The following is a 12,800-nucleotide window of genomic DNA, read 5'->3' as shown; positions in this document are numbered from 1 at the left end:
ACTGGGCACAGAGAGGTTCCAGTTTCTTCTCACAGCACTCATGCACAGCAGCTCTACTACACCGCAGTGCTCGGGCACTGCAGGCTGCAGAGTGGTAAGTACACGATCTAAACACATCGACTCATTTAACCTCTACCAAAACACCCATTCACAATGTCAAGTCAGACTGGCAAAGTTAAGAAAATGCCTCAGCTCATGTGGAGCAATGCAAGGGACCTAAGCCCAGGCCTAAAGACTCGGGTGCCAGACAGCCTCCTCATGGGGCTTCTCTCAGAGTACCTGCCCTTAAGTTCTAGTGCATCCCACAGTGTGTGACATGGTATCTGCCTACCACTGTAAACTGAAGTGATTGGGAACAATATGTTACTCTATTCCTCCAACAGGCCTATGTAGTAAATAAAATCAGAGGCTCTGTAAAATCTGGATTACATCCATTCCCCAAAAAGGCAAAAAAAGCACTTAAAATACCTTATGCCTTTGGGCCCTTCACTCACATTTTACTTGATTACCAAATATTTTTTGCAAAGAAGGTAAAGTTGAGGTTAAAATGCCCCTGAGAAGTCCACAGAGGAGGATAGCAATGGTGAATCTGAGGCTATTCAAACAGGAAATACCTTCATGGGCACTTTGCAGCCATCACTGCCTCCTCTGCCAAGCTTGCCATAGTCCCCATCCCCCCAGGACCAGACAGTATCATCGTCGGTGAGGCAGAGGGTCTGGGCATCACCGCTGCCACAGGCAATGTCCACCACACGGTGGCCCTGCAGTGCCTCCACCTTCAGGGGGAAAAAAAAAACCTTCAGTTAGCTGACCATACACAATGAAGATTTATCAAAGGAAAAGCTTTACAGTGCTGCCATTCTTTTTTGCATGAATGCTTATTTTAAGCCTTTATAATTTTAATAATCCTATGAGATAAAACAGAAAACACCTTCCTTTATGTGAACTATACTAATCTAAACTGTAGGAAGCAGGTCTCAGGGTCCCAATGAGCCAATCCTGCTCCGCCATGAAAACTATTCATTCATCCCTTTGTATCACTACAAAGACAGTGGGCCTTCTAGAAGCCAAAGCATTTTGCTAGATGCCAATTAATATTTATCTTTACAGTTGACTCTAAAACAACATGGGGTTTAGAGGTGCAATGCCCCAACAGTTAAAAATCCACATGTAACTTTTTACTCCCCAAAAGCTTAACTACTAATACCCTGCTACTGACTGGAAGTCTTTCTGTAACACAGTCATTTAATATATATTTTGTATGTTAATGTATTATAAATGGCAGAAAATACACAAAAACTAAACGATATCACTTTTTACTATGATAGGAATTACAAGAAGAGATAAGCAGAACTAGGAATGTAGTTCTATGGTAGATCATGTGTCTAGCATGCATTGAGAGCCTGAGTTCAACCCCCAGCACTACAAATAAAAAATAAATAAAATAGAAATGAACTGATCACATGGAGATGAACAGTGTCATGTGGCGTTTTAAACAGATACCTACAATACTGGAGCTTACGATATTAGCAAGAATAGGTGGTCATGTCATTATCATAATAATACAATGTACTATAGTTAATTTTAAACAGTTATGTTTAATATTGCACCTTGTGTTCATTTATATTTCTTTCAACCTGCAATGGTGCCATGTATTATCTATAAGTATTTGTATGCATAAGTTAGGATAAATTTAAACTTTTTTTTTTTTTTTTGCAGTGCTGGGGACGGACTTAAGGGCTTTGCTATCACCAAGCTACACTCCCAGCCCTAAATTTTACCTTTTTATAATAGATTTGTGTATGTTTTATGGTAGTAAATAATAAAATAGACTGTTATCTTCATATACTTTGTGCATTCATTACACACTCATTCCTTAACTTTTTTTTATATTTCTAAGCTACCCAGTTTGTCTTAGTTTTTTCAAATTCTCAAAAAACTCCAAAAAAATAATTCTGAATATAAATGGACCCAGACAGTTCAAACCACTGTTGTTCAAAATCAACTGTATAACTGTATAAGAATATTTCAAATACCACTCTGTTTAAATGGCTCATGATATGAATACAAAATCAAGATTTTTTTATTTCCATCACAAAGAAAACCTAGTTATAAATAGTGAGCCTATGATCGCCGACACTAAAATGAAAAGAAAATAGAATGGGAAATATTTCTGACATTTTAAAACTATAATGACAAGGGCAAACTACCCCCATCCACCGATGGCAAACTGCTGCATCTCACTTCAACATTATAGCACAAGCATCCACTGGGCTTAGGTCTGGGCTTTTGAAGGTGGCACCTTCTCACCAGCTTTGGCTTTAACTGATCCTCACTGTCGCTGTGCCCCAGGCGGCCATACCGGCCTTTGCCCCATGTGTAGAGGTCTCCGGCTGCTGTGACACAGGCACTATGGGCTCCACCAGCAGCGACATCAACCACTTCAATTCCTCTTAAAGACTCAATGACACGAGGGCGGTCACATGGACTGCAAGAAAAGACATCAAATATAACAAATGAACTTCTACACTTAAATATTTTAAAGTTTATTAAATACTATGTAATTTTTTTGTTTCCTGCTCATTTAGTCAATGTGCAACTCTCAAAAAAAGTTATTATTAAATCAAGAAGAATCATTCAGATCTGAACTCAAAATTGCATAATGTCCTACCTAGCTCCCTTAGGAAACCTGAATGCCAGAGAATATAACTTTCACAGTTCTAAATCAGGGGTTGGGAAGCTACTGCCCACACTGGGCTATATTTTTAAAATGCATATGAGCTGAGAATAAGTTTTATATTTTTTAAATGCCACTTTAAAAAACAATCATATGCAAAGCCTAAAATATTTACTACCCAGGCCGTCACTTGAAATAGTTTGCCCACCCTGATATAAATCAACAATCCATTTAAGGAATTTTAAAGTATGACTATCACCAGCCTGTAAGGTGACAAGCCGGGCTACCATGTTTTCTTATTAAGTTCTGAAGGCTCTTTATATATTTTGGCTATCAGACCTCAGTCAGATTAAATGACTATAAATACCTTTTCCCAGCATGTGGCAGATCGTTTTAGTCTCTTCATAATGTTTTTAAAAGAACAGTTCAAAATTTTTACAAAGTTCAATTTATCATGTTTTCAGATTTATATTTTACCTTGATGACTAATTCATTTTCTTCAACAAATCATGTCTTCGAGTTCTATCTGAAAAAATCTTTGATCTAAGATCACAAAAGCTTCCTTTCATGATTCACTCTGAATTAATGTTTGGATATAGTACAGTATAAATTTAAGTTCATTTCTCACTATAAGGTAATCCAGTTATTCAAAACAATTGTGGAAAAAACAATTTTTCTTCAGTGAATTGCTTTTGTACTTTTATAAGTGGTATAGCAGAAACTGAGAAGTATCATTTTTTCTCAAACTCACCTCGTCCCCATTCTTCTCCTCTACTATATTTCTTTCTTCTTTATACTAATACTATATTGCCTTGGTTATCTCAGCTTTAAAACAAGGGTTGAAATCAGACAATACAAGTCTTCTAACTTTATTCCTCCTTTTCAAAGTTTGACTCTTCTAGTCCTTTCCTATTTTCATATAAATTTTGAAGGTACTGAATATTAATTTGCACATTATTTTAGGTCTTCACATATGTAATCCCAGAGACTCAGGAGGCTGAGGTGGGAGGATCACAAGTTCAAGGCCAGCCTCAGCAATTTAGCAAAGCCCTAACCAACTTAGTGAGACCCTGTCCCAAGATAAAAAGATATAAAAAAAATGGGCCAGGATGATGTGGCTCAGTACCCTCTGGGTTCAATTCCCAGTTTAAAAAAAAAAAAAAAAACATTTTTAAAAAATTTTTTAAATGTTAATAAAAATATCTAAACCTTAAAAAAAAATCTTTACTAGTATTTTATAGTTTTCTGTCTGTAGGTAATCCACATTTTTTTGGTCAGATTTATCCCTGAATATTTTGATTTTGAGAGAATAGTATTGTAGATGGTGTTTGTTTTTTTATTAATTTCATTTTCTGATTACACTAATGTGTATAGATGATGGCTTATTTATGCGTATTCTATCTTGTAACAATGTTAACATCACTTATTACTTCTGCTAGCTTTTTCCTAGACACATCAGATTCCCTGCATAAATAATGCTATCTGCAAACAAATACAGCTTTAATTCTCTTCCCAATCTGAATGCCTTTTGTTTCTTCACATTGCTGAACTGCATTTGCTAAATCTGCAGCAAATGATGGAAAGAAGTGGTGACAGCAGACATCCTTATCCGATCCTGAGGGGGCAGTGTGTTACAGTCTGTCATCACTAAGTACCATGCAGGTTTAACACAGATGCCTTTCATCAGGTTAAGGAAAAGGACCTTTTACTCCTAGATTGCTGGAAGTTTTTACTAGAAATGGATGTTGGAATTTGCCAAATGCTCTTCCCTCCTTCATCTACTGAGATTATCACGTGGTTTTCTTCTTTATTATATAGACTGTTCCAAAGTTAAACCAACTTGCAATTTCTGGCATAAATTCAACATGGTCACATTGTATTATCTTTTTTGTATATTTTTTTGAATTTGATTTCTTAAAACATGAATTTCTACATCTACGTTCATGAGGGATATTGGTCTATATCTTCCTAATAATGTTTGGATCTGGTTTGGATAAAAGCTACTGGAGAGAATTCCTTCCTTTTCAATTTTCTGAAAATGTTTAAGAAGAAATGGAATTATCTACGTTAGAGGTTAAAAATCACGAGTGATTTGTGCTGGAAACTTGTCTACAGTAAATTCATTTTCTGGGGAATATGTGACTTTTGAGGAATTTGTTCAACTCTTCTAAAAAAGCCAAGACTTTTAAAAGCCAATACAAGTTTTTCCTTGTATTGATGATCTTTTAAATCTTTTAACATCTGCACACTTAGGGTGATCAAAACTCCTTCATTCCTGCTGGGTGTAGTGGCATACACCTGTAATCCCAGTGGCTCTGGAAACTTGAGGCAGGAGGATCATGAGTTCAAAGCTAGCCTCAGCAAGGGTGAGGTGCTAATAATTCGGTGAGACCCTGTCTCTGAATAAAATACAAAATAGGGCTGAGGATATGACTTGGTGGTTGAATGCCCCTGAGTTCATTTCCCTGGTACAAAAAAAAAAAAAAAAAAAAAAAAAAAACCTTTAATGTTCCTATAATTGATAATTTCTTTTTTATGAGTCAAAATAGAGGTTTTATTGATTATATTTACCTCAAAGAACCAGTTTTTGTTTCTCATGATTTTCCCCATTTTGTGTGTGTGTGTGTGGGGGGGGGTCATGAGTTTCTGTTCTGATTTTCTTATTCCCCCTCTTCTGCTTACTTTAGCCTGTATCTGTCCTTCTTACTGTAGTATCTACATGTAGATGCTATAGTCATTGTTTTAAGAGCACTTTTCACTTTTAAAATATGTATTTCATGCTAAAAGTTTCCTTTTAAGTACTGCTTTTTCTAGATCTCATACATTTTGATATGCTGTTTTAACTTCCACTCTGCTCAAAATTACTTCTAATTTATTTTCTGATTCATTCTTTGACCCATCAGTTATTTAGAAATGTTTTATTTACTTTCTAAATATTGGGGAAATTTTTCTAGAGACGTGTTGATAATTTCTAATGTAATTCCTTGTGGACAAAGAATATACTTTGTGTATCTTGAATCCTTTGGATGCATAAGATTTGTTTTATGGTCCAAATCATAGTCTATAATGGTAAGTATATGTGCACATGAAAAGAATGTACTTCTGCCTAGTACAGTGTTCTAAAAATGTGAGTTAGGTCAAGTTAGTTGACAATGATTCAAATATTCTATCCTTACTGATTTTTTTTATTTGCTTATTTTACCAATTATAAAAAGGGGCATTAAAAATCTCTGACTGCAATTGTGGGTTTGTCTATATTTCCTTGGGGTTCTAGTATTTTTTTTTTCATTTTATTTATTTGACATGTCTATTATTAGGTATATGGAATTAATATTTGTTTGATTATGTCCTCTTGATAAACTACTTACTTCATCATTAAGTAATTACTCTTTTAATCCCTACCAATATTATTTGCTGTAAAATCTACTTTGCATGATATAAATATAGGCATTCCAGTTTCTTTTCATTAGTTTTAGCAAGATATATTTTCCCATCCTTTTAATTTTAGTCTATTTATATATCTATATTTAAGGTGGGATCACTATAAAGAGCATTTGTTTGATCTTGCTTGTATTTTCCATTTTGATCATCTCTGACTTCTAATTAAGGTATTCAGACAATTTCATTTGATGTGATTATCAATATTTTTGAGTTTAGGTCCACATCTTGCTATTTGTTTTCTATTTGTCCCATCTGTTCTTTGTTGAATTTTCCCTCTTTTTCTGCCTTTTTTAAAATTCTGTTTTATGATTTCACAAAACTCCATTGTTTCTTCCAAATACCCATCAATTGTGAATGTATTAGGCCATTTGAAGTTGTTCCATTGTTTGCTAGTGTTCTGTTCGTCTGAATATTCTTTTTTTTTTTTTTTTCCTGTTTCACCCTGGACAGTTTCTACTTTTGAGTATACTGACCTTTTCTTCTACAATGTCTAATCTGCCATTAATTCCATTCAATGTACTTTATATCTCTGACATTACATTTTTCATCCTTAGGCATTTGATTTGGGCATGTACATATCTTTCAGGCTCTACCTAACATTCAAGTTTCTTTACCTTCTTGAAGATATGGCATTTGGTTAAAATAATTGCTTTAATAAGGTTCTTATGGAGCAATTCTATCACCATGCCGTGTCTAGATCCATTTTAACTGAATGGTTTTTCTCCTCATATGAGTTGTATTTATATTCCTGCTCTTTTGTATGCCTGGTAATTTTTGAGTAGATACAGGACATTATGAAGTTTACCATGGTAAGGGATTTGTTTTTAATTCATAAAAACAAATTATATGTTAAATTACTTACAAATGGTTTAATCATCTCAGGTCTTACTTTTAAGTTTTGGTGATAAGATAATAGCTACAAGTAGTACATGATTAATTTTCCCCCTACTATTTATTTGACAACATCATTTTAAATATTTTAATCAATGCCCTTTGAATTATGAGGTTTCTGGGAGTTCTATCCTCTGCCTCATGGGAGAACTCTGGGAACTCTTTCTTCTAATCCTTTTTGGGTGGTTGTTCCTTGGCCTCATACACATGTGATTGCTGTATTCAGCTCTGCAGGTCCCTGGAGTTCTCTCTTTGTACACTTCTCTCCTTCCTGGTACTCTGCATCCTCACATGTCTTAGCTTCCCTGGACTTCAGTTCTGCCTCCTCCACACTAAGGATGTCTTCAAGCTAGTGCCTGGACTTGTCCTCCTTCCTGTGCCACATCCTGCAAACCTTTTATAGACAGTTCACTGAGGAAATTTTTAGAACTGGCCTTGTTTGTTTCCCATTTTCAGGAAACACTATGCTTTGTCAATTTCCAGTGTCTTTAGGGTGATTGTTTTGTACATTTTTACAGCATTTTAGTAATTTCTAGGATAAGGAAGACTGATGTTATTCCAATTTGGCTAGTAGCCGCCATTAATTTGTAAAAATGAATGAGTTTGGTTCTTCTGTTTAAAAACCACTGTCATTTGCATGTCCTTCCCCCTCAAATTCCTGCCATTTCCTCTGTGTTTACAGTTTTAGTATAGTGTAACACATAAAATGCCAAATGTGACTCAGTGAATGACTTGGAGAAGAAGGACAAAAAGAGGCTTTGTAATTATAAATCAAAAATTCAGAACTGATTTGTTTTTCTCCCAATAAAGTAGTGTTATAGGTAAGCCCACAGGTTGGCACGTGAACCTACCTATTTCTGCCAAATGAGTCACTATTTAATTTGAACAGACTGTTGTAAATGTTGTTTTGAAAAACAAAGTGCCAATATACTGTGCCAGCATTGAAACAAAGGAAAACATATCATTGAAAATGATGTTTTCACATAATACCTTCTGTTGCCATGCCCTAACTTCCCATCTTCTGCCTCACCCCAAGAGTAAACTTCTCCTTCTGAAGAGAGGGCAAGGCAGTGTTTTCCTCCTGAGTTCACAGCCACCTTCTTAATAAACACGTGCTGAATGGACTCCAGCAATGTTGGGGTAGACACTGACTCTGTCCCTCCAATTCCTAGTCTGCCACCAGCACCATAGCCAGTGGCATAGAGCTAAGGAAACAAAGAGTAATAGCAACATTAGATTTTCACCTAGATTTAAAGATTAACAAACCTAATCAGAGCTCTAGCCATTGTTACCACAGAGTAATAAATATAAAAAAAAATTTTTTAGTTGTGGATTGACAAAATAACTTTATTTTACTAACTTATTTTTATGTGGTGCTGAGAATAGAACCCAATGCCTCACACATGATAAGCAACCGCTCTGCCACCGAGCCACAACCCCAGCTTCCAGAGTACTAAAATTTAAAAAAAAAAATCACAGGGGTTGGGGCTGTAGCTCAGTGGTAGAGCACTTGTCTCACATGTGTGAGGCACTGGGTTTGATCCTCAGTACCACATAAAAATAAAGAAATAAAATAAAGGTAATTAAAACAAAACAAAAAAAACCAGAATGTCTAAGAACTTTCTACATTCTCTATCAAAATTCTAATAATGAAAGAAAACTTGACTATTAGAAATCACAAATTCACAAAAAATATATTTTGAAAATAAGGGCTTCTCCATGGAAACTTTTCCATTTTTATATAGACCATTAGTATAACAAAAAAGGTTTAATTATCTACTATATGCTAATCTCTGAAAAATAAACCCATGGAAACATCCCACAGAAAAATTATAAATATATTTTAACATATCAGCAAGGCAGCATATAAATCACACAAGAAAAAACACCATTTTTCACTCTACATAAATAATAATTGTTTTGGGACACAAAACATCTTTATCATTAATTAGGGGGAAAGAAAGATCAGATTGACATTTCCAAATGCATGTAGGCATTTACATGGTGTTTCATTCTGTTTTAGTCATTTTTCAAATGTGTTGCTACACTGATACAACAGTAAGGAAACTGTAAACTCAGGTAGATAAATGCACCCTCAAGCCAGCTGCCAGCTTCTCCAGGGAAGGTTTTGAAGATCTTGAGTGCACAGGATGTGTGGGGGTGCTGTATGGGAGAGTCCCTGTTGATCCTAATCATGCAAGAGCACAGGCACATTCTCCATGTGTAAAATCAATTACACATCAACCTCAAAGGAGACTGTAGATTCCTTAGACTCCACAGGGCTGCTCCCTCAGTGTGACCATCAATGAGAAATAACAAGAGAACAACAAAGAAAGTTGCCTTTCTTAACATTAAATGAAAGGTGAAGAATCCGCCCTGAGAATTTATACCCACAAAAACCAGTCCTCAAGTTGATTTTTTGTTCTAAATTCACACCTATGGACTAAAATCCTCTAGTAAAAAATTTAATTTTAAAATAGGTTAAGTTGGTAATGTCCCAAGTTTATAAACTCTCTTTGGATGCATTATTACAAACTCAATTTCTATACAAAATTTTCCAAGGAAAACGATAACCTCATAGTTTTAAAAAATTTGCATCATATAAAGAAGGAAAGAAGGTGCCAAAATTAAGAGCCAGCAGAAGAACAATAGTTTAATATTATATTTAAAGAAATAAAATCTTCAGGGCTGGGATTATGGCTCAGTGGCAGAGCACTTGCCTAGCAAGTATGAGGCACTGTGTCAATTCTCAGCCCTGATATAAGTAAGTAAACAAAATAAAGATCCATGGACAACTTAAAAAAGAGATGGAGGGAGGAATCTTCAAAAATATGCTCAAGAACTAAGAGGATAAAAAATAACCCAAAGCAGAACTTCTAGAAACTACATATTAAACAGCAAATTACACAGATGGGAAAAAGAAATTAGAGAACTAGAAGATCAAGTTAAAGAAACTATCCAGCATATGACAAAGAAAGAAAAAAAGAAGAGGAAATATGAAAGAAGCATCAAACGATATAAAGGAAATACCTTCTCTCCCTAACAGCAATCACTTCCAGGTAGAGACCACACAGAAAATATAGGAGAAGCAATATTTGGAAATATAATAACTGAAAATTTACCAGAATTCTTGAAAATTTCCCTTCCCTGCTTCAATCCCTCACATCTCCTAACCCCCTCTACCTGCACCTTTCTCTCCTCCCCCCCCCCAAAAAAAAAACACTGCTCACAAAACAAAAAAGAATGGGAGAAAAGAGAAATTGATATCTAAATATATCACAGTAGAACTATACATTGCCAAAGAAAGATCTTAAATTAAGCCACAGAAAAAAATTTCTTACCTTAATTTGTGTAAAAGTTACCCTGACTGTTGACATCCTATTAGTAACAATGAAAGTCAAAACACAGAAGAATAAAATTTTAATATGCTAACAAAATTATTAACTGAAAATTTTATACTCCAGACAGGAGTTGACAAATTATGACCCACAGGCTCTATCAGTCCCATCTTCCGTTTTTGTAAAAATCTTATCTTGGAAAACAGGAGGGGAAAAAAGTTCAAATACACAAACAAAAACAGAGAATTAACCAACAACAACAAAAACTCACTAAAGGAAAACTGAAAAAGATACTCATAAAGTAGATGAAAAGCAATTATAAGGTCTGAGGGATAAGAAATGATGGTGAGCAAAGGCCTGGGTCATCATAAAAAAGCATGATCTACATAAAACAACAATAACAATGTCTAGGGGAGAGGGTAATTAGAACCAAAACAGAGCATAACAATGGATCAGTTCTTATCCTGTTTTGAAGGAAGAAAGAAATACCATTTAACTTTGGATTATAAATAACCTGAAAACATCATATTCAACCACAAGAAGGGGAAGTTATACTCCATGTATGTATAATATGTCAAAATATAGTCTACTATCAAGTGTAACTAAAAAGAATAAAAATTTTAAAAAATTATAAATAACCAGGAAACAACTAAAAGACAAATAATTTTCCAGAAAACAAATAAGAAAGGAATATACTTCAACCTTTTTCTGAAGCTACTCCTGCCCTATTTCCTGTGGCAGCAGTTCCCAATGGTCCCTGCTTCCAGGCATGCATGCCCTCTGTGTTCTCCTTGAATGTGGACTGAACCTAGACAGTTCTGAGCGGAATCAGGCAAGAATGATGAAGCATCACTTCTGTGATTTGCTTAACTGAATTGAAACTTCCATCTTGCTACTAGTCTTTTTCTTGCTGGTGCTCACTCCTACATTCTCCCTTGTTTATGCTGATGAAGCTGGCTTTTATAGCGCATGGCAAAGACCTGAGTGAGAGTGGCTCTCCCAATAGTTCATGAAGGACTGAGGCCTCAGCCCAACAGTCCACAAGAAACTGAATCCTTCCTTGTACAACCTTAAGATGACTACAGCCTGGTCAGAGACTCTGGGCCAAGGGAACCAAGCTATGCCACCTCCAGAGTCTTAGCCCAGAAAAACTGTGAGAAGATGACTGTGGGTTTTTGTTGGTTGGTTGTTTAAGTTAAACAGACACCTGATATAATACCAAAGCCAGACAAGGAGTGTGTAAGACAGGAAAAGTAGTCTCACCCAGTAACATGAACCTCCCAAGAATGTTGAACAAAATACTCACAAACACAAACTGAAAAAGTATAAAAAAAATTTCTGATTAAATTGGGTTTATACAGAAAACCCCCAAGTTTAACATGAGAAAACTCAATCCAATTCACTATATTAATTCACTGAAGGAAGAAAACATCTACAAAAGAGAAATTTTTTACATGCAGAAAGAATGTTTGACACAAATCAATATCCATTCATGAACAGAGACTTCCTTAATCTGACGAATAACGAACGTGTGAATTATCCCATCACACTGCTTCAAGAACATGCCCAACATTACACTCCAATTCCCAACCAGGAGGACTAGCTCCCTTTTTTCCACCCAAGAGGAAAAATATAAACAAAAGAGAGATAAACTAGAAAATAACAACATTCATTTATGGAGTAGGGCTTTCTATAATACCAAAAAAAAAAAAAAATCTTGAGATACACTAGAAAGAAAAGAATAAGGTCACTAGATATAAAATCAATATGTTAACATAACCATTTCTACATATCAACTACAACAGGATTTAAATTTTTTAAAAGATAACAATTACAATAGCAAACAAGAAAATACATCAAATAAATGATATGCAAATAAAATTATACTTTTGAATATATGATATAGTTCAAAATTTAAAGATTAAGAAGTTATAGAATACATCTAAAGATTATATTTAGAATACAACTACTTCTAGCAATTGCTTTATAGCAATACTATAGATATTGAGACAGTATTTCAATATAGAGCCTTACATATACAAGAACTAAATAATACACCTAGATATAACTGCCTCAGACTTAATGACAGTATGACACAAAAAAGGCATCTTCACCTTTCCATCAGCTGTCACTGCAAAAAGTGTCTGTTCTCCTCCAATTAATTGTACCGGTCTGAGAGTGGCAAGTGCTTCACATGGAGTAGGTACTTTAACTTTTGCACCTTCAATGCCCCCAAGCTGTCCCCTATGATTATGTCCCCATCCATAAATAGTTCCACTGCCACCAGCAGAAAGAGTCCAGTCATCTGGCCGCCTGCAACAAACATTAAAAGAACATTTAAGCCGGATGCAGTGGTGCATGCCTGTAATCCCAGCAGCTCTGGAGGCTGAGGCAGGAGGATCACGAATTCAAAGTCAGCCTCAGCAAAAGCAAGGCACTAAGCAACTCAGTGA

At 35.3% G+C, this 12,800-nt stretch overlaps 1 protein-coding gene across 5 annotated transcripts in view; it reads right to left on the bottom strand.

Moving 5' to 3' along the window:
• Positions 1-12,800, bottom strand: part of Herc2 (HECT and RLD domain containing E3 ubiquitin protein ligase 2) — a 207,631-nt gene that overhangs the window by 17,762 nt on the left and 177,069 nt on the right. For all 5 annotated transcript variants that reach the window (XM_026400487.2, XM_026400485.2, XM_026400490.1 and 2 more), the window contains 4 exons: positions 12,462-12,660; positions 8,000-8,214; positions 2,311-2,488; positions 615-776 (listed from right to left, as the gene is read on the bottom strand). In XM_026400487.2, coding sequence (XP_026256272.1) covers positions 615-776; positions 2,311-2,488; positions 8,000-8,214; positions 12,462-12,660 — 754 coding nt within the window. The remainder of the gene's footprint in view (positions 1-614; positions 777-2,310; positions 2,489-7,999; positions 8,215-12,461; positions 12,661-12,800) is intronic.

Source organism: Urocitellus parryii, chromosome 6 (assembly GCF_045843805.1).
Source record: "Urocitellus parryii isolate mUroPar1 chromosome 6, mUroPar1.hap1, whole genome shotgun sequence".
NCBI classification, from domain to species: domain Eukaryota; kingdom Metazoa; phylum Chordata; class Mammalia; order Rodentia; family Sciuridae; genus Urocitellus; species Urocitellus parryii.
The sequence above is the reverse complement of the archived record's forward strand: the minus strand, read 5'-3'. Positions and strand labels throughout refer to the sequence as shown.